Source organism: Medicago truncatula, chromosome 5 (assembly GCF_003473485.1).
Source record: "Medicago truncatula cultivar Jemalong A17 chromosome 5, MtrunA17r5.0-ANR, whole genome shotgun sequence".
Taxonomy (NCBI): domain Eukaryota; kingdom Viridiplantae; phylum Streptophyta; class Magnoliopsida; order Fabales; family Fabaceae; genus Medicago; species Medicago truncatula.
In genome coordinates, this window is record NC_053046.1 from 30,307,603 (window position 1) to 30,330,639 (window position 23,037).

Below are 23,037 nucleotides of genomic sequence, written 5' to 3' on the forward strand. Positions count from 1 at the left end.
ATATGGAAATAGTTTGTTACAATAGTTTTTTTTATAGAGATTTTTCTACAATAGTTATATAGACGAGAAAACAAAAAAACCGTTTTCCACCTCAAGAGAGAGAGAGAGAGAGAGAGAGAGAGAGAGAGAGAGAGAGAGAGAGAGAGAGAGAGAGAGAGAGAGAGAGAGAGAGAGAGAGAGAGAGAGAGAGAGAGAGAGAGAGAGAGAGAGAGAGAGAGAGAGAGAGAGGAGAGAGAGAGAGAGAGAGAGAGAGAGAGAGAGAGAGAGAGAGAGAGAGAGAGAGAGAGAGAGAGAGAGAGAGAGAGAGAGAGAGAGAGAGAGAGAGAGAGAGAGAGAGAGAGAGAGAGAGAGAGAGAGAGAGAGAGAGAGAGAGAGAGAGAGAGAGAGATGCTTCACGATATTTTCAAAAAAAAATTATTTTATTTTTTTAACATAAATAAATAAAAAATGAGGTGTTAACTTATTAGTGGTTGTTTGTAAAACCTTATGTGTTCGGTGCGTTTGCATGCAAGAATTTCTCCTCTTCACCCTGCCTTGCAAACAGATTCAACAGACACAATCTGAAAACCTAAAAATCACAGTTTCTCCTCTCTTTCTCTCTCAAAGAATGAGTGGCTTCCGTAGAAACAACGTCCATAACCGCAGCCCTACCGGCGACTTTAACCAAATCCCTGCCGACGACTATAACCGGAGCCCTGCCAATGTCTCTCATTCCAAACCTGACCTTAAACACCCTTACCCTCCCGAATTACTCAAAAATCGCAACCGTGACCACGTTGTTGGGCCTCCTTACGCTCTCACCCACAAGTTGATGGATAAAGTTTCTGCGCTCCTTGAGAAGCAAGGGAAAGTGCTGAGGGATTCAGGAAAGCATGTGCAAGAAATAATTCAAGCTCTTCTACATAATGATAAGAATCATGATAAAACGGCAACATATCTAGGTTAGTCACTGATATTGTGTATTGTGACTTTAATCGCAAAGATTATGCATTGTGATGGATTTTTATGCAATGTTTGTATTATTGTCCAATGATATTTTAACATTTGTCCAATGATATTAGTGAAAAATCATTTAACAAGATGAATGAGGTAATGATAAAGAGATATCAAAGTTGTTGAAACATATGTTCTTTTTTAATTTAAAGTTACTATTGTATTTGATCTTGATGCATGAAACTTTGTCTTTATCAGTTGTTGGTTAGGTATCGAGTGTACATAATACAAATCCAGATTGGGACAAAACAAGTGTTTTTTCTGGTTGTGTATTAGAATTTGTTTGTCATTTTTTTAATAAATCATAATTAACACATGTTCTATAGATTAAGACTGATACATATAGATTAAGACTGATACATGGAATGGATTATTTCTGCTCCTTTTACAAGTGTTTGCCTTATGTTTTTAAGATAAAATTTCTTTTAATGGATTTCTTAAATAATGTTATTATGACACTTGTTAGCATAACCCATTTATTTGTGGAGAAAACATAGATAAATTGTTGTTACAGAGAAAATATTGATAAATTGTTAGCATAACAATGTTCTTATGTATCTATGTTGAGAAAACATAGATACATTAGCTAAGATGTTGTTGCATTGATAAATTAATTGATAGTTTAATACAAAAAGTATCTCTATTATATGATAAATATATCAGTTATGCAAAGTAGTAGGTTGAATTCAACAATACTACTTTTAAAAATGGCACTAGATGTAATACCAAAAAAAGAAAGGCACTTGATGTGAAATCAACAATTTTTTAACTTTTAAAAAGTTGAATTCACAACTTTTCACCAGTTTCAAATACATTTTTTTTTTTATTTTAATTCTCTTAACCAATGTTCTAAAGGGCATTTTTTATCATTTCCCTAAATATAATATGTTTTTTATATGTGATAAAGTAAAGTTATAAAATTAAAATGGGATAATGAATGAGTACAGAGAAAACATAGATTTCCATATGTCATGGTTGTTTCAACAAATGTATTTTCATTCCTTAAATTTTGCTTAATGCATGTGAGTCATTCTTACCTTGTTGTGAATCCTCAATTATCATTGTTTGGAAGGGATTTGAAAATTATAAATGTGGTTAGAAGTTGTTGAGAGCAACTCATGTTTGAACAATAGTTTGATATTGACGTTTGCTTTTAAGATATGGTGACAATACAACATTCTTTAATGTGCTAAATGTGATTTTAATTTGGGTCTCGTTTAATTAATAAAAATTGTGGTGCTTATTATATGGATTCACAAAAAGGTATATAGATGGATCCTCAACATTTTTAGTACAATACAACATTAATTTATTTATTTTATTAATGAAATTTACTATTTAACTAAAAAATTATAAAGTTCCTCATTTAAACCTTTATTTTTTTTTCCAAATCAATAAGTTTTTTTTTTACGCTAATGAACACACCCAAAAGTTGTATATTTAAGGAGGTTAAAAAGAGTTTTATAAAATGAAAATATAATGCGTATAGGAATATGGGCTATTTAGGAGATATATATGTGTTAGATAATAAAATATTGAACTTAATCTATTAGGCATTTATATATTATTTATAGGTTAGTTTAATCCATTTAGGTTTTTCTAACGATTTCTTGTAACCATGTTCTGATATTCTATGCTATTTTAATGTAGTCCTAACCGTTTTGTGTTATTCTATGCTATTGGGCCTTTATATAGAATTAAACAATAAATATTGTATTGTAAATATAAGTTTTTAAACTTTTCAGGTTATGAATGCACATAATTCCTATTTGTTAACTATCTCTTTCATTCATCATGAGCTGTCATTCATCACGAGCTTTCCTTACACATAATTCCTATTTGTTAACTGCAGCTTTCATTCATCACTAACTTTGTAGAACAAGCCGATTTCACTGTGACACTCTTTTTGTTTTCCATTTGCATTGCACGTTAACTGTTCGACAAATGGCTCCAACAAACGAGGAGAAGGTTAGTAATAGTAGTAACTATGTTCATGATGACATTGTTATCGTATTCTTTCCAAACTTCCTCTCAAATCTATTAAGTGTTTCTCTTGTGCTCGTAAATCATGGTCTCGTTTGTTTGAAAACCCTAGTTTCATCAATATGTTCATTTTCAATTCTCATCCACTCTATCATGATGCTTGCCTCAATCTAATCCAGTCTCCCAAGTTTCCCAATTCTCATGTTTTAAATAATTTTTGCCTTCTTTCCGATGACAAGTTTTAGAATAAACTCAAATTGAAATTTCCACCACCATTTCTCGATCCACAGTTTTCCATTATTCAAATTTTAGATTGTGTTAACGGCATTCTTTGTATCATCAGCAAGACTGTAGTTGTATTTTGGAATCCTGCTCCTGAAAAAGTTAAGGTCATTCCTCCTTCTCAACTTGAGTTTTCCTATGGAATTATGGATCATGGATTTGACTATGACCATGTTAGGGATGACTATAAGCTCATCCAATATGTGGATGTTGTGGAGTGTCATGACCCTTTATGGGAGATATATAGTCTAAAAAGTGATTCATGGAGGAAAATGGATATTGATATGCCAATTCGTATAAATTTTGATAATGTGTGCTTGAATGGGATCTGTCATTGGTTGGGGGAAGCAAATGATAACTATGATATAGTTGTTGTGTCATTTCAATTGGGCAATGAGGTGTGCTTTGTTACACCTTTATCCTTTTTAGAAGACATGGAATATGATATTGACGATGTAAACCTACAAGTGTTAAATGAGCCAGTTGCTGTGATAGTGAATCATATAGAGACAAAGTCTTTTCACATATCAATCTTGGGTGAAATTGGTGTCGGTGAATCATGGTTTAGACTCTTCGATATTGGACCTTTGTCTTGCATTATGCGTCCTATCATAGTATGGAACAAGGGCAATATAGTTGTTGGAAAAGATGATCAACTAGTTTGTTTTGATTTAACTACCGGAGTGATTGAGGAGATTGATGTTAAAGCAGAACAGTTTTGCCATATTTTCATTTACAAGAAAAATCTTCTTCCATTTGGAGTTATAGACAATTAATTGCATTTCTAGCCTTTGTGTGGAATTTTCACCCTCAAGGTCAGGAGTCTAGTTCTTAGGATTTTATATTTCATTGCCTAAGTTTAACTGTAAACTGGTATGTTAGTGTCTCATATTATATGTATTATCATGAGGTAGAAACATTTAACATTTAGCATTGAGAAGGTTTAAAGAGTATGATGTGTAATAACATGTTGTTATCTCTAAGGTTGTCTTGTAACTTTAATCGCAAAGATTATGTATTGTGATGGATTTTTATGCAATGTTTGTATTATTGTCCAATGATATTTTAACATTTGTCCAATGATATTAGTGAAAAATCATTTAACAAGATGAATAAGGTAATGATAAAGAGATATCAGAGTCGTTGAAATATATGTTCTTTTTTAATTGTTAAAGTTACTATTGTATTTGGTCTTGATGCATGAAACTTTGTCTTTATCAGTTGTTGGTTGGGTATTGAGTGTAGCTAATACAAATACAGATTGGGACAAAACAAGTGTTTTTTTTTTCTTCTTCCAGTAGTGTATTAGAATTTGTTTGTCATTCTTTTAATAAATCATAATTAACACATGTTCTATAGATTAAAACTGATACATGGAATGGATTATTTCTGCTCCTTTTACATGTGTTTGCCTTATGTTTTTAAGATAAAATTTCTTTTAATGGATTTCTTAAATAATGTTATTATGACACTTGTTAGCATAACTTATTTATTTATGGAGAAAACATAGATAAATTGTTGTTAAGGAGAAAACATTCATAAATTGTTAGCATAATAATGTTCTTATGTATCTATGTTGAGAAAACATAGATACAGTAGCTAAGATGTTGTTGCATTGATAAATTAATTGATAGTTTAATACAAAAGGTATCTCAAATATGATTAATATAACAGTTATGCAAAGTAGTAAGTTGAATTCAACAATACTACTTTTAAAAATGGCACTAGATGTAAGACCAAAAAAAATAAAAATGGCACTTGATGTGAAATCAACAATTTTTTAACTTTTAAAAAGTTGAATTCACAACTTTTCACCATTTTCCAATACATTTTTTATTTATTTTAATTCTCTTAACCAATGCCCTGAAGGGCATTGTTTTATCATTTCCCTAAATATAATAAGTTTTTGATATGTGATAAAGTAAAGTTATGAAATTGAAATGGGATAATGAATGAGTATAGAGAAAACATAGATTTCCATATGTCATGGTTGTTCCAACAAATGTATTTTCATTCCTTAAATTTTGCTTAATGCATGTCAGTCCTTCTTACCTTGTTGTGAATCCTCAATTATCATTGTTTGGAAGGGATTTGAAAATTATAAATGTGGTTAGAATTGAAGTTGTTGAGAGCAACTCATGTTTGAGCAATAGTTTGATACTGACGTTTATCTTGTCACATGTTAACTTGTTGACTCAACATAGGCTCAAAGTCTCAAGCGATTGTTTTTTTGTGGTGAAAGTCTCAAACTATATAAGAGAATATATGTAATATACTATATAAACAAAAAAAGTGCATAAATCAATCTATTTATATCTAATTATTTAATACTACATGTAAAAGATGTATAAATCTTGAGCATCTTGATTTTTGAGTTTGCTTTTGAGATATGGTGACAATACAACATTCTTTAATGTGCTAAATGTGATTTTAATTTGGGTCTCGTTTAATTAATAAAAATTGTGGTGCTTATTATATGGATTCAAAAAAGGTATATAGATGGATCCTCAACATTTTTAGTACAATACAACATTAATTTATTTTATTAATAAATTTACTATTTAACTAAAAAATTATAAAGTTCCTCATTTAAACCTTTATTTTTTTTTTCCAAATCAATAAGTTTTTTTTTTACGCTAATGAACACACCCAAAAGTTATATATTTAAGGAGGTTAAAAAGAGTTTTATAAAATGAAAATATATTGCGTATAGGAATATGAGTTATTTAGGAGATAGATATGTGATTGATAATAAAATATTGAACTTAACCTATATGGCCTTTATATATTTTTATAGGTTAGTTTAATCCATTTAAATTTTGCTAATGATTTCTTGTAACTCTAATTTGATATTCTATGCTATTGTAATATTTTAATGAAGTCTTAATCGTTTTGTGTTATTCACTCTTTGTCTATTTTATTTCTTGTTAATGTGTAAATAAGTTAAACACAAGTTGTGCTGACAATACCCGTTTGAGTTTTTATTTATTTCTCATGACATGTAAAGATCTATAATATAATTATTTTCCAAAATTACGGTGTGAAATAGTGATTATGTGAAATTCACCACCAACCCGAATAACACCAAGTGAAATTTAGTTACCTTCACATGTCACTCTCCCATTTTCATTTGTATCTTCCACAAGAATATATCGATCTTTACATATTGGATTCACACTTTCCTATGTGTGTGACTCTCATGAAGACAATGACCCATCATCTCTATAATTTTTCTTTTTCTGAAAAAACTAAAAATAGTTATAAATAATTAAGAACGAAACATCATTTGTCTTTGAAAAAATCCAACTTTTCTGTAAAAATTAAAATAACTTTTTTAGTTTCTAGAAAATGAAGGGAAAAAAATCTTAAATAAAAGTAATTTGTGGTGTTTATGGATGCAACCTAGTTGAGATGTCTAACAATCATTTGATGTAAGTTAATACTCTTGATTTATCTGAAAAAATGAGGGAAAAAAAAATATGGACAACCTAGAGCGTCCACAATGTTGAAATCTATTTTTGAACACTTAAATGAGTCCCACGTATCACTTATTTATAACACTTAATTCCTCAAATCTAACTCCTCATACAAATTTCTTAAACAAGACCCACTAATCATCTATAAATAACTTTATATCATTACATTTTGTTTATTTAATATTAAAACTATGTGGGAAATGTAGTTTTTTATTTTTCACATGGACCAAATTAAGTCTTAGTTTTCTTTTGAACTAAAATGAGTTTTGGTATTTAATTAAGAATCTCTTGACCCTCTCTTTCTTGGCCAACTGCAAGTCCTTTTTAGTCTTTACAGTTTTCATTAATTCTTTCTTTAAAACTCTCATTGTCTTGCTTTGGTTAAGCTCAGGTATCAATAAAAAAACATACCAGAATTAGGGTTTTCTGGCAACATCTACTTTTGAGCTCTAGGTCTATGTCATGCTAAGGTTGGGCTTCCTACTTACTCCACTTCAAGATCTTTTCTCTTTTCTATTATGTTTCCAAAAACTCTAATAATTAAGGAATGTTCTTTTTTACTTATCATACATATCATCCATAGATCTTAACTTTCTTTTTTGAGATTTTTTTTTTTTTTTTTGTAATTGTGGTCAACTATGGTACTATTGTATGATGTTGGATTTGTCTATTTTAATTTCCTTCATCCTCTTCATTAATTGGACCTCTAGTTTATAAAATGAGTATAGGGTTTCCATTTCTTAGTGATCTGTGCAGCTATTTATATACTTTTATAGGCATAAGTCTATAATTATATAGCATCAAATTTTATGAAGATGTTTTTCTCTTTAATTTATTAAGATCTATTACTTATCTGAGCTTATATAAACTTGCATGGTATTCTTGCTGCTATTTCTTGTTTACAGTTTTCTTTTTTACCTTTTGAAAGTTTGGGCCAAGACAGGTTCCTTTTTCAGTCAATTACCTTTTATTTTTGCAGTAATTATATAAATAGTTAATTTACTTTGTAATAATAGACTTGAGTTTTAGTTTAGGATGATAAAAAAAGTCTTTAAATGAGTCTATATCTTTTAAAGCTTTATTTTGATTCCCCGATTTAATTATTATATTTTCATGAAATTTATCTTTTTTTTTATTATATTCATATTTTTTATTAAATTTGATGGGGTGGAAGGTTATATATTATTTTCATTTTTTTTATTAAATCAATTATATATATATATATATATATATATATATTATTTTTTTTAAATTAGAAAATAGGAGACTCCCCCGTGAGACTAGATCCATATTAAACAACCCACAATATCAACCAATTAATTTTTTTCTATTTTTTTTTTCAATTGGTTGATTTTATGGATTGTGTAATATAGATCTGATCTGATGACAGACTCTTTTATTTTTTGTAAGTTTTAAATCAAATATTATTTGTTATAAATTTTTATTACTATAAAATTAATATTTTATTAAAAATGGCAAAGATCCACTTTTAGACTATTTTATAGAAGTACATATTACACACTATGATTTTGTTAGATAGTTGACTGCAATAAATATTAATGATAATAATTTCTTCATCATATCACTATTATTCTGTTATTGAAAAATAATACTGCTCTATTTTTGTTGTCAGGAAGATAAATGTTCACAGAAATATGCATCGTGGTTTGGTTCTACAAAACTTGACCATAATGGCAGGGAAAAAGAGTTAAGGAGCTTCCTTCAGCCCAACCAAGGATATATGAGGAAATACAAGGGTTGCTAAGTTAACTTCTTATTTCATTCATATAGTTAATTACTTAGATTACTTAATTAATCGTAATTTAAGTATAAGAGTTTTTTTTTTATGGTGGCCGGGGTTCAAATCCCAAACCTTGCATTTATTATGCATTATTTCAACTAAATGAGATAAACTCACGAGGACCAAGTATAAGAGTTTAACATATATACAAGTGTTTAACAAAAGATAAATAAGTCAATTATTTTGATATAAGTTGTTTTTTATAAACTTATAAGTATGTACTAATGTTAAACTCAGTCACACAATCTCACTAGTACTTATATCTGTAAATATTGAATATTTTGTTAAGGAAAAAAAATTGTGATGAAAAGATTATTTTTTATAATTTTAAAACATTGGTTACACACTCTTTTACTATAGTAATAGTAATTATGTGAATGAAGCTGAAGATCATAATTTTGGCAGCTTCTTTTTCTATGTGATGGTTGGACTGAAGGGAGCTCCTTCTTTCTTTCTTTCTGTTGCCTCCATTTGTCTATAACATTGTCTCAGCTTAATCTATTATATGCTTTAGCATAAAAAGGTGAAGTTACTGTAGCTGATGTTACATCTCGTCTTCTAGCTCTTTGTAAGTATTAACTCTTTTACTATTGCTGCACAAGATTCAGGAAACATATATATATCTGAATAGTTTCATATGAATTTAATACCTTCATGACCCACATGCATGGCTCTTCTTTACTTGGCAGGATTTGAAGAAGTATTTAAGATCTCCATTAATTAGTTCCTAAAAAAAAAAATACTAATTTGTTGGGAAAACTATTATAGAGAGAAAAATAAAAAGAGTGAAGTGATAGATATAATAAATAGGTGATACGATAGGAAGAGCAAGATAGAGAAAAATGAGGTTTTAAATCTATATTTGAGAATGGTAATGATACATATAGGGAAAAAAAAAATCACGATTGATTTGGCATATTAGTGTCCTTTGGATTTCAAGTTTTTCACCACCGTTTCATTAAACAAAATTATACTCCCTTCGTCCCAAATTGTATGACGTTTTGGGCATTTCACACATATTAAGAAATGTAATTAATATTGTGTGGGAAAGAGATATTATGAGTTGTTTTACAAAATTATCTTTAATAAATGATATGAGAAAGATAAATGAAAGAATTGAAAAAAGAAAGAGTAATAAATAGTTAAAGATATAATAGAAAAAGTAACATTAATGTTCCATTGGTATTCTAAAGTGACATACAGAAGGAGTATAAAACCAACATCCCATGATTTCCGATTGGGCCAAAATTTGATTGGGCAACATGCTTTTCGGGATACAACTATTCTAGATATATAGCATTACTCATTTGAGAATTATGAGTGTCTAAACATAATGGTTGAATTTTGTTAGGCTAAACTTCTTTTTTTGAAAGATGCAAAAATTTATACATTACATCCAATACGTACAAGAAGTGCCACATTACGACTCATACACGAGTTTAGGGTTTAGCAATTAATTGTTATGCACCGGTGTGAAACTTTTATACACGTTTATTAAATCAAATTACACCCATGGGTAGGTAGCATGTTAGACAGAAGTATAGACCTTGTACTCCGCTTTCATTAATATCATTTATTCATCATTAGAAAACAAAATACAATACTCTAATGTTACTTTTCAGCTTCAATATCATCTCTGCAGTATAGACTCGGTGATATATAATATAATTAGATACATGCATATATAAACGTCAAATTATACTATAATATCACTTTGTTAAGTTAGTTCTAATAACATCTCCATAAATATATACATGGTGATATGTGATTTAGGGAGATTACGGTAGGGAAAATTTGTGGAAAGGTGCATGAGGAGTTTGATACGGGTAGCTTCTCTATGGTTGTGGAGTATACAATTGACAAAAAAACAATAATTTATTTTAGGGTCTTGTTAACAAGTGTTTTCGAAACACTTTTTAAACATTTTAAATTAAATAATTATTTTTATAAAACATTACCATTTAAGATCCTTAACTAGTGCTCCAGAAATACTAGTTAATATTTCCCTTTACGAGATGTTTTGAACAACATCAAAATGTTATCGTGGTCTTGGTTTTGGTTTGTTGCTAGCACAAAATATAAGACTTGTTATGATTTCTCTTTTGTTGGTACTCTAGTATTTTTAGTTTGTTTGCAAAGTGGTTACCTTTGTGTGCTAATGAGTTAGAGTATCCTTTGTACAGATAATTATTACACTTGTAAAAGAAATAGTTAATTAATTAAATAGTTTTTATAAATATTTAAAATTTCATTTTTAGTTCTTACAAAAAATCGTATTTTTTGGTTCCTGTAAAAAAATTTGTCAACATTTTTAGTCCTTGTAAAAATTTTCATCAACATAGTCCATGTAAAAAAATTCCGTCAACATGTTTTGTCCTTAAAAAGTTAAAGGAAAATGTCACAGACTAAAAATTGTGATTTTATTTTGTAGGGATTAAAAACAAAATTCTGAATATTTATAAGAACCATTTACTTAATTGTGTTTGGATGGAGGGTTTAGGAGGGGAGGGTTTACTTTTCATTTTTAAATTATGAACACTATAAAATGTTTTTTTTAAAAACAACATATTAACATGATAAACGATCATATAATACTACAATCATATTTAATTTATTTTTAAAAAATTTGTTACATGACCAAAGTTTAAAAACTAATGTCACTTGACTACAATTTCTCGCAATATTAAAGGTTGTGTCTGCAAGTTGAAACACGTCTACAACTCAAATGGCATATCAAGTGTTGGGAAAGCCATACACTATCTATGTCCTTTATAGCATTTTTGGTTAATTTCACAATATTAAAATTCGACCGTGTATAAATCTGTCCATTTTGTACATTGATATTTCAAATTTAATTTACCTTTAATTAATCAATGTTTTCACTAAAACAATAACACTACAAAAATATGACAACTAAAATTAGAAGTAGTTAAAATAAGCTTATGAGCAAAATTTATTTTCAAATACTAATATTACTAGAGTTTTAAGAACAAAGGCAGTACTCCCTCCGATCCTTGTTATAAGAAACAATTGACTTTTTTGGTTCATTGTGTAAGTGATGTATCTAGTCTATATTTTCGATAAGATATATTAATTATTCCATAAACCTAAAAAATCAACTTTTTCTTATAATAAGGACATGAGGGAGTAGTTGCATGAATTAATTTGTTCCATGCCAAATTAAGTGTCATGCCACTACATATTTACATGCCAAATCAAGTTAATTCCTAATCAATCAATATACTACTATATAACCATGTCGTTGGGAACATATAAGCATATTTTCATGGAGCCAACTCAAAAGAAGTGATAGTAGCACACATTATATCTCATTTCTATGCAACAATTACTCCAACGCTTTCAATTTCCGATGTGTACAGTACTACTGTAGTAGTAAACAAATGGAGATGATATCAACGTTCTTACTTCAATAAAAAATAATAAATTGTCTTTTTAATCAAATTTGATGCTGGTGGTTTTTTGGTCATGATTGTGATCTCTATATGTTGTGGGCTGCACTTGTTTTTGTAATTAGACTTTCGACCCGTGCGACACACGGATCTCAACGACTATAATAGAGACCAATGAATGATCTTTAACTCGTTAGAAGTACGAATTATTTCATGTTGCATTTAAAGTTCATGCCACTGGTAAAATAGTACCACTTGATACTTTCTTTTCTGATAGATGCAATTGACGTTTCTAGTGGTTATATAAAATCTCACGATTCATTATCTTAACCTACATTATGTTGTCCAATATAAGAATAGCCACTAATGATTAAATGGAATGATATCAAAACTCAATGAAGCCTAAAAGAATTCATTGACTTGTTAACACTTCATTATTCTTCATGTCCAATTTTCATTCCTTAACAATTTATTTGTTTTGATACACTTTGTATTCTACAAACACAACATTAACAACAAATTAGAGAGTCATAAAGAGAAATAGGCATAGCATATCATGACAACACAGCATATCATAGTGCACTTCAACAAATAATCCAATACACCAATGATGCTGAAACTAGGAACTGCACTGTAGACACCATATATAGTTTACAATTTATTTAGGTTTACCTTATGACAAAAGTGGTCATTTAAGTGTTAAGGAGAGCTTATATCATGCCATGATGCCCATAAGCCATTTATTGTACCACCAAGGTGAGGTGAGAATTATGGTGGTGAAGTGAGTGATGAGGCTTTTGAGGAAGTATCAGTAGCACGAGACTCTTCAATCAATTTTTATCTAAATGTAACAAAAAGATGGTGAAAATGTAAAACTAGTGAAAATGCAACAAAAAAAAAAGATAGTGAAAAATTGTTTTATAGTGTTGTCCAATGAGAATTCATCATCTTTCTATTTTAACATATATTGTAACCTTTTTTCTAAAAAAATAAATCTAAGATTAATAGTGTGTTTGATTGGACGTTATTATACAAAATCTCGCATCCCAACGCTCATAAAACGTGGAAATAACAAAGTTCAAAATTGTAGAGTTTCGCCAAATGCACGGCAACAAGTATTCCATTGTGTAAACAAACGCATGCTAAGGCTTGTTCGATGTCAATGTAAAACTAATTTTTTCTTTCTTTTTACAACTCGACATCAGGTCCAAAACTGATTTAGAAGGTTCAATCTTTTCATTTATTACGAGGTTTCCATTTAAAGCTGAACAAACCCATCTAAGTTGTCATCGAAAGAAAGTAGTTTACACTTATAATGTGTTTTCTCTTCTCTCATTATCAAAAGAATTTAATTTAAATACATTAATAAATATATAAAACTTTTCTACATTTATAGTTTATATAAAAGATTAATTGCACCTTTTAAAAAAAATTAATTCCAATGAAAAAAATAGTTAGAATTTTAATTTACACAAAATTTATAATAGTTGTTTCTATATCAAAACAGGGTTCTGGCAATACTAGATAATGATGAAAAATAAATAATAGTAGTTTTGGGAAAATCCACAGGAAATACCCTAGGCATTTTGCGGCGGATCATAGTCATACGTAAATCCGCAGGAACTATCGTACATTCCTCAGCAAGAAATAATGTTTTTTTATGATTTTCCTGCGAAATAAATATCCGCAGGAAATTTATAGCTATTTGCAAAATCATAAGGTATTATGGGGTTTATTTTCTGCAGGTATATAGAAGATTTCTAGAGTGGTTACAGGAGTGTAATTGCAGTTTATCATTTCACGATTATATTACATCCCTTCATATAAATATTCAAATGTTTAAAATCATCATTTATTCTCCTAAATTCCTTCTTACTTATATAATTTTATTGTGTATTGACACAATATTGTAGCCTTATGGAGAGATTCCAACCGATTTTGTTGTTGAGTTCTTTGACGAATTGGGAGACACATTTTTGTTGTTGGATCGTTTCAAAAACAAAATTTCTATTAAATTTAACAAAAATCGCGGACATGCTTTGATGACCGAAAATTGGCTCCGGGTAAGAGAAGTGTTTGGAATATACGGTAACAGGTTAATGTTATTTACATTCCTTGGAAATAACACTTTCTTTGTCAATGTCTGCTATGAAAATGGTACGGGGTTGAACAGATTGCCATCTGACCACTCATTTCGTATGACCATGGAACAACCACGACATTATTTATCGCATTTTTTTCTACACAGAAACTCAGTTCAGATTTTGGAGATTACATTCAAAGTACAGGCTACACCTCAGTGTGGCTATATGGACCTCAAGGCACTGAGGTTTCATGTTATGTTTTGAAGAAGATCATGTCCCGTATTCAAATTCCATGGTGAGCAAATTTTTTTGACAATTTTAATTTGATTAGAAATTTATTTGAATTAAAACATTAAAATTTATGACGTATTTGAAGGAATTTGAAAAAAGGATCATGTAAAACACAAGGGATGTATGTTGTGATCACCGTAAAATGGCAACCTTTGGTACAATATGAACATTTTATAAAGATAATGTTCAATGATCACAACTAAAACATTTTGGAAAGTTACATAATAAATGTAAATGAATATATTATAAGATTGCATGTTGTTTTTATATAAAAGTAGTGTATATGGATTTTTCATGAGCATCAAGTGCATGCTTAGTGATATTATTGTTTTCTGCAAAATTATTAATAGACGACTGAAATACATATTTATGGAGCATTTTTAATATAGTCTACTTATATGAAAATGAAGTTCAAGAGCTTGATTCTTAAATTCTCATGAAAATGATTCACGGACACAAGACCTTAACAAATGTGCCATTTCTACAATTCAATCAGTGGTACTGAGATTTCGTTGTGGGTTATGTACATTTATTCTGATGAATAGTTGGTTCAAAGCTTGTCTGCCATACTATTTGGGGATGAGTGAAAATTTAATTCACTAAGTAAATGTTCAAATCGTGAGATACCTTTATCTGAAACCATGATATTTTCGGAATAATGGATTTATATATTTTTTGAAAATGGTGGGGTATTGTGAGAGAAATTTCCAAAATATAATTGAAAAGTTGCAATAATTAAAAGAGATCTTTTAGAAAAAAAAAAGTGTAATGTTTTACGATTGAAGCAATGTAACCATTCATGAACAAAATCTTTTAAAGGGTTGTTTCCCTTCACCAAATGACATAAGTTTCTCTATAAATAGAGACACTTTAGAAGCAGAACAAAGATAGAGAAAAAGTCAGAAAAAGAGATAAATTACATCACATTCTTGTGAGTCTAAATTCTGCTAAAAATTATACTAAATCATTCATTCTTTTTTCTAGTGCACGAGATAAGTTGACAGAACTTTATTCTGTAAAACTAACATTGACGATACGCTTGGTGTGAATGTGTATGTCATGTCAAGGATTCCATTGTATTCTGAAGAGGATTCGCCAATATAACCCTTTTGCATCTGGTTGATAAAACTAGTGGGGCGAATCGAACCTAAAAGTTAGTGTGTCTCACACACGCTTTGAAATTTATGTGCACTCTTCATCATATTCATCTTGATCATCTTTTTTATCAAATTATTTCACGTTCTAAGACTAGGTGCATCTTGTGCTCTAATTCCCAAAGAAAATTTGAAACAAACCGAGGAGATAGATAGGTCTGGTACAGCAGGTTCCATAAGAATCACGACCACAATACATAAGATTGTGTGTGATAGAAGTACTAGTTGACAAGTGTTGCATAAAGGTATTGTTATCATTAAATGTTAACGTGTCTGTTGCATGTTGAATGTTGATAGTGCATTCGAGTAATCGTACTTGGCTCATTTTTCTTTAAGAGTATGATAGCTCACATATGCTTGTTTCTCTCGTGGCTAGTAGCGTACCGTTTGTACATGTAGATGCGTTTGTGTATGTAGATAATGTCATCTACATGCACACCACAAGGCGCGCTAATAGCCACGAGAGATGTCAATGCTTGACTTATATAAATGCTGAAGTTGAGTTGAATGTCGCTTTAGCAATAGAAAGTTTTAGTCCAGTTGTGTTTTCATTTTTACTTAAATGCTTTAAAGGATTTCACGAAAAAGGATTGTGTTGTGAGCGGGAAAAAATATAAGGATTCGACCAAAGGTTCGAGGAATAAAGTTTAGAGTCAGAATTTTAGAAATAATGTAAAGTTGTCTGGTAACTGTTGGTATTTTCTTTAGCGCTGATAAATACAGCGACAATTCCTTTTCCGAAAATTCGAAGTGCATTTTTGCTTTAATAGAGCATGGCTAAACCGCTCAATCACCTCAATACCGGATTTGGTGGAAATAAAGGTAGCTTGTACTGTGCAGTTGTGAAGCATTCGTGATAAAAGTTGTCGCGATATTAAGCATTACGCTTTTTATTAAACTGTTTTTTTCTTTCTATAGACTGATAGAACTCGAGTTAAATAATTTAAAAAAGATAAATAAAATTATAAATAGAGATATACTTAATTTAAAAAGCTCCATTTGATTCTTGAGTGTGACTCAATTTCATATACTTATAAACTTAACTATTTATATCATATATTGATCTCAGCTATACTATAGCAATTATCCTCACAGACACAGACCATATCCCAAATTTTACAACGAGAAGCAATGAAACTAGTGAACAATATACATTGTCATGCCTCCAAAATCCTACTTACAAGGAATCAGCCCCTGGACCTAGCATTTAATAAAACATGACTTGCCATAAAAATACTCATATCATGGTTGGCATATCTTAACTTAATCCTTATGCTATTATGCAGTTAATGCATTTCTATCATTTTCTTTTGCAAAATTGCCAACCATTAAAAAACCTTTCTATTTGGCAAAATTGCCAAAAGACAATAGTGTGAAATAATATATTGGGAAAAACCCATGTTCCACATCGGATAGATAAGACTCTTGATAGGAGTTTATATAGAGAAGGCAATCCTCAACTTATGAATGGTAGGTGACGGGAATAACGGATAACACAGACATCCAAAAACTCATAAATGTGTGTAGGTGGGATCACGATGGTATAAGACTTATGTTGGGGACTGATTTTTGAAGACTTCCCTTTTACAGGGAAGAATGTTTAAAAGATAAGTTGCCATATGTGGAGAGCATGATGCCAAAACGATGGTGGCTCAGAAGAATGAGCTAGCATAGTGCGTATCATATTGTTAATGGTTTTTATTTTTCGTTCCGCTTTCCCATTTTGTGACGATGTGTGAGGGCAAGAGAAGCGAAAAACAAGACCATGATTAGTTCAATATTGTTGAAATAGCTCATTGTTATATTCACCGCCATTATCACATTGAAAAGATTTTATACTTTGTAAAAACTGTGTTTGAATAAGATTTGTAAGTGACTTGAACATGTCAAATACTTGAGATTTTCTGCTAATAGGAAAAGTCCACAAGAAATTTGTATAATCATCTAAAAATAGGACATAATATTAACTAGTTCTTAGGAACAATAATAAACTTGATCTTTCAGATTCAGAAGGAGGAAGACATACACATACAACATTTTGTTCAAGTTAAACTCTTATAACATGGTACGATACAATTGGTTATAAGCAGTAACTTGGTGTTGCCTAATGAGTTCACTTTGGATTGTGTTATAAGAATTTGTGCTAGACTTAGGATTCTGTATGCAGGGAAGGTTGTTCATGGACTTTACATTAAGGATGGTTTTGATTTTGATAACTCAGTTAGTAGTGCACTTGCTGAGTTTTATTGTGTTTGTGATGCTGTAGACGACGCAAAGAGAGTTTATGAGAACATGGTAGGAGAAGCTTGTTCGAATGTTGCTGACTCGCTGATTGGTGGCCTTGTCTCGATCGGGAGGATCAAAGAAGCTGAGATGATCTTTTATGGATTGAGAGATAAAACTCTCATCTCTAATAATTTGATGATTAAAGGTTATGCGATGAGTGGTCGGATTAGAAAATCGAAAAAATTATTTGAGAAAATGAGTCTCAAACATTTAACCTCCTTAAATACTATGATTACTGTGTATTCCAAGAACGGTGAACTTGATGAAGCTGTGAAGCTTTTTGACAAAACTAAGGGTGAGAGAAATTGTGTATCGTGGAATTCAATGATGTCGGGTTACATTCATAATGGTCAGCACAGTGAGGCATTGAAATTATATGTGACTATGCGCAGATATTCAGTTGAGTATAGAAGATCAACATTCTCTGTCCTATCTGGTGGTTGTGCATACCTCTGTTCTTTTCAACAAGGACAGTTGCTTCATGCACACTTAGCCAAAACGCCATACCAGGAAAATGTTTACGTTGGAACTGCTCTTGTGGATTTCTATTCCAAATGTGGTCATTTGGCTGATGCTCAAAGGTCATTCACCAGCATCTTTTCACCCAATGTAGCAGCAGCATGGACAGCTCTTATAAATGGTTATGCATACCATGGATGTGATCTGAGGCGATTTCACGCTTCCGCTCAATGTTAGATTAGATCAACACGTTGTTCCAAATGCTGCTACTTTTGTAGCTGTTCTTTCTGCCTGTAGCTAGTTGACGAAGGTTTGGAATTTTTTCACTCAATGCAGATAAATTACAGAGTTACCCCAACAATAGAGCATTACACATGGGTGGTGGATCTTCTTGGTCGGTCAGGCCGTGTGAAAGAAGCAGAAGAGTTTATCATACAAACGCCTATCAAAGCAGATGGTCTAATTCGGGGAGCTTTGCTTAACGCCTCATGTTTCTGGAACAACGTGGAAGTGGGAGAGAACAACAATGTTCATATGTTTTCTGTAGAAGATAAAAGACATCCTTATTCTGATGTTATTTACAAAACTGTAGAGCATATAACCGCAACCATTAACTCTATTGTACCATTCAATTATATCCATAGCAACAATGGCGACTAGAGTTTCTAATGCAACTTGCTTTTGGTGAGAGTTTCTAATGCAACTTTGAAAAAAAAAACCTCTTGGAATCCCTACATTTATATCATATATTGATCCTAGCTATACTATAGCAATCATCCTCAAAGACCATGTCCCAAATTTTACAACTAGAAGCAATGAAACCAACGAACAACATGCATTGACATGCCTCCAAAATCCTACTTACAAGGAATCAGCCCCTGGACCTAGCATTTAATGAAACATGACTTGCCATAAAAATACTCATATCATGGTTGGCATATCTTAACTTAATCGTTATGCTGTTATGCAGTTGATGCATTTCTATCATTTTCTCTTGCAAAATTGCCAACCATAAAAAAACCTTTTTTATTTGGCAAAATTGCCAAAAGCAATAGGTGAAATAATAAAATTCTAACTTGATCTTTCAGATTCTGACAGAGGAAGACATACATACAACATTTTGTTCAAGTTAAACTCTTGTAACATGGCTATATAGGATTTGGATCCTGCAGTATAAAATCATAGAGTTACACAAATTAGTTGATCTCGGTCATTGGCCAACTCAAATCATACTTTTACTAAATCGTCATTAAATAAATTTCACCGTTGATTTGAGACCGAACAAGCAAAATTAGTTACTGCATTGAATTCAAATCCGATCATATTTGGTTTACTGGTAACTAGCTAGGCAGTGTGCAACAACAATGGTAAGATTTCTTAATTGATTGTTTAGAAAAGAGGATCAGTTGCAAAGGTAACAGCACCAGCTGCTAATGCTCCAGCACCTGAAGGCACATCAAATCCTGACATGAAGTTATCACCAAACATAACAGCACCAGCTGCTAATGCTCCAGCACCGGCTCCCATTGCAAATCCTGGAGGTCCCCTCTGCCTAGGAGCTGTTCCTGATGATGATGGCATATTGAAATAACTCGACGCCAATCCATTATTACTTTGATGAAAATTGGGAGGATAACCAACATTTGAAGTTGGAGGTGGTGGTGGAGTTCTTGGTGGTTGGTAACTTGGTCCAGAAGCTGCAGGGTAGCTTGGTCCACCCACATAAGGGTTAGAATAGTTTGTAGGATATGGCACTGGATGTGAATAGGGTACATTAGTCTGTGCTTGTTTATGAGGTCCATTGAACGAAGCTGGATCCATTTGTTGGTGATAGCCTTGTCCAAATCTACCCTTATTACCATTATCTAAGAGCTCTATTCCTCCTCCATTACCTGCATCACAAATATATATAGTGCCACTAATTACATGTTTATTGTTGAAAATATTTCCTTTGATTTCCTATCCAACATAAGGATTCACTGATTTCTATTTTCTACTTCGAACATTCATTCATGAAAGCATTGTACTGCCTTCCAAGTTCCAATTGGGGTATCAATTACATGTTGGAATTATACTTAGTTGATTATTTCAAGAACCCACTTGACAGGTCATGGTCTCATGGATGTACAGTGGCCGACTTCACACAATGTGAAATACGGTTGCTGACATTGTTGCAAGATCATCCATATAATGTATAGAGCCTTCCTTCCACTCGATGACATCGGTTCTTTTTCTTTTTTAATTCAATCTCTTAGCAATCTAAATTCAATTGTTATTCTATATTGTAGTCTAACTATTATTATGAAAACAACAAAAACCAAAACAGGACCTAACCAAGACTCCCACCAATCAACCCATTACAAGAGCAATAACTCACAAAGAGAGGGGCTGCTACTGCCAAAGAAAAAGAGTAGCCATCATGTAACACTAAACTCACTCAAACTAAGTAAACAACTTCAAAAAATTGCAGGAGATTACAAATAGAAATTCAGCAGAACCTTAAGAAAGTCTTAGCAGATTAACACCAAAATCTCCTCAAAAACCAGAAGCGACAGGTCACGGTATTCAATTAAACCCCACATTGCGAAACACAAAACTGGCCTGCACTATCCGTGAAATCAAAACTACAAAAAGCTTACAGCAGAGCCTCGCCAAATAGAAGCAAAAAGGATCAGACCCTAAGATGAAGGTTCTAAAAATTTTGCAATAATATCTACCCGAAACAGTAATTCACAATCTGTGCAACCATCAACAATATTGATTACGAATTTGGATGTGAAAACTCACTCACAAAACTGTCTCTAGAGGACCATATGTTATATTATATCTAACATCTAATACACATAATATAACACCATCACAATTGATAAAATATAAAAATACAGCAACAAACTACGCAACTCGCGGGTCTAAGTCTAGTATTGAATAAAAGCCTCGCTCACATAAGAGAAAAAATAAGGTTAAAAAAGGAACCTTTCTTTGCATTATAGATTTGAAGATTATATGAATCAACCATTTACCTAAATGAGAGTCCGATTCACCTATGTTTTCACTAAGACCATCATCAGTTCTTCTTAGAATCTGAAGTAATTGTGTCATTTCCATCTACCTTGTTTTTTTCTTGGGAATAAACTACAATTTACAATCGAATAGTAACTGTAATTTTCATCTACCATGTTCACACTAGTCCATCACAAAAGAATAACTTCTAACTTTGGTTCTGCAAGCGATAACTTTACCCATTCATGAAGTTCACCATCATCTTCAAGTGAGTCATGTAAATGTTCACCAACGTTCTACATTCTTTCCTCTCATTTAGTATATCCTTTATCTTTCTTAGGCAAAAGTCAAACGTTGAAATGCACATAAAATTAATCCTCTGCACTTTTGGGATCCATCTTGTTTCTCTTTAAAGAATGAAATGAGGAGCGTATACTAATTCCTTTAATTACATGATGAAAAACAAGGTATCTTGGAGAGCTTGAAAATAGCTTTCGAATATGACACAAATCGCTTCCATAAGTTTTCACAAGTCATGTAGCACTAACACTTCTGACTAAACGTGTATGTGACTTCAACACGACACGGACACATGTCGTTACACTCAATTATTTTATTTTCTCAAACTATTACTGGTTCAATGAGTCAAAATCGTGTTTGGTGTTTGTGTTCGTACTTCATAACTCACAAGTGTTTATGCCAGCAGATAAGCTTCAATAATCCAATCCAAACAGACCTTAAACTTTAAATCAAAGTTTTCAACTTTTCCACTAAATAATTGAACCCAATAGAGCATATTGAATAAAAACCTCACTCACGTAAGAGAAACAAAAAAACAAGCTACAAAAAGAAACATTTTTTCCATAATCTATATGAAAGTTATGAACCAACAATTTACAATACCTGAGTGAGAATTTGGTTCTTCATTATCTTCAGAAACACGAACTGAAACATCAACAAATCCACTTGGTTTACCAGATTTCTTCTTCCTTAACTGATAGCTTCCAACTTCTTCACTCCCTTGCCTTAAACCCTCATCATTCAGCAACCCTTTAGCAAGAAACTCTTTGAGAAGAACAGTAGCTGATCCATGAAGTTTCTCTGTAAAGAAAAAAGGGTCTCTGCTATAAACTTCAACATTCAATGCAAGATCATGAAAATTTGGATCAGAGTTATCAACTTGAATGGAAAACTTTGTTCTCCAAAGAGGGTTTGTGTTGGTTGAAGCATCAACTTTGGTTATGTATTTGTTGGTTGGATCAACCCAACCAATAGCATACCATTGACGTTTCCATAGTGAATGTGATGCTCTTACTCCACGAGCTGATATTATGCATATTTCAACCCAGATTTTCACCATAGAGAATACAGAGAACAATGGTTTTGATAGAATGTTTAAAGGTAAAGAGGTTATGTTGTGTTGATGCAAAAAGTGATAAAGTGTAATGGTTTTGCAGTGAGAAAATAGATTCTCCATGAGGAGTGGGGTGGGGTACCTTTTGACTTTTGTCAACATTTAGAGGGTACCCTTTGTCTAAGTGTGGGTCCACAGCCAAGCAGAAATCTGCAAGGAGTCTCTTAACATGCATAATCCATCTTTTATATTATTGTGGGGCATTACTTATTTTTTAGTGGAAAAGAACAAATTAGAGGGTACCGTCCGATCATACGTAATTATCTAGGCAGTGTGCAGAAGCAATGGTAATATTGCTTAATTGATTTTTTAGAAAAGAGGATCAGTTCCAATGGTAAGAGAAGGATTTCCAAAACCTGAAGGCACATAAAATCCTGATATGAATACCAAACATAACAGCACCA

General features: G+C 31.5%; 3 protein-coding genes across 3 annotated transcripts; 2 read left to right on the top strand and 1 right to left on the bottom strand.

The window, feature by feature from the left end:
* The first annotated feature begins 607 nt into the window (after positions 1 to 607).
* Positions 608 to 4,034, top strand: LOC11407021 (putative F-box protein At3g17620). Its single transcript, XM_024784918.1, has 2 exons — positions 608 to 941; positions 3,289 to 4,034. The coding sequence occupies exons 1-2, from the start codon at positions 608 to 610 to the stop codon at positions 4,032 to 4,034; spliced, it is 1,080 nt and encodes a 359-aa protein (XP_024640686.1).
* A 13,510-nt stretch (positions 4,035 to 17,544) lies between these two features.
* On the top strand, positions 17,545 to 18,520 carry LOC11416498 (pentatricopeptide repeat-containing protein At3g57430, chloroplastic-like; the record flags this gene model as incomplete). Its single annotated transcript, XM_024784919.2, is given in 2 exon segments — positions 17,545 to 18,423; positions 18,425 to 18,520. Coding segments are annotated over 2 exon segments (975 nt in total), but the record flags the coding sequence as incomplete, so codon positions are not given.
* A 755-nt stretch (positions 18,521 to 19,275) lies between these two features.
* Positions 19,276 to 22,678, bottom strand: LOC11416499 (uncharacterized). The gene is made up of 2 exons (XM_003615423.4): positions 22,123 to 22,678; positions 19,276 to 20,111 (listed from the first exon to the last, which is right to left on the bottom strand). Exons 1-2 carry the CDS (start codon positions 22,577 to 22,579, stop codon positions 19,609 to 19,611), a joined length of 960 nt encoding a protein of 319 aa, XP_003615471.3. The 5' UTR covers positions 22,580 to 22,678; the 3' UTR covers positions 19,276 to 19,608.
* Positions 22,679 to 23,037: the final 359 nt, after the last annotated feature.

Bases quoted from the DNA above. Each gene is read 5' to 3' on its own strand.
- LOC11407021 (XM_024784918.1), top strand. From the start codon at position 608: ATGAGTGGCTTCCGTAGAAACAACGTCCATAACCGCAGCCCTACCGGC. The intron at 942-3,288 runs GTTAGTCACTGA...TTCAAATTTTAG, and splicing joins TAAAACGGCAACATATCTAG to ATTGTGTTAACGGCATTCTT.
- LOC11416499 (XM_003615423.4), bottom strand. From the start codon at position 22,579: ATGGTGAAAATCTGGGTTGAAATATGCATAATATCAGCTCGTGGAGTA. The intron at 20,112-22,122 runs GTATTGTAAATT...TTTGTGATGCAG, and splicing joins AGAACCAAATTCTCACTCAG to GTAATGGAGGAGGAATAGAG.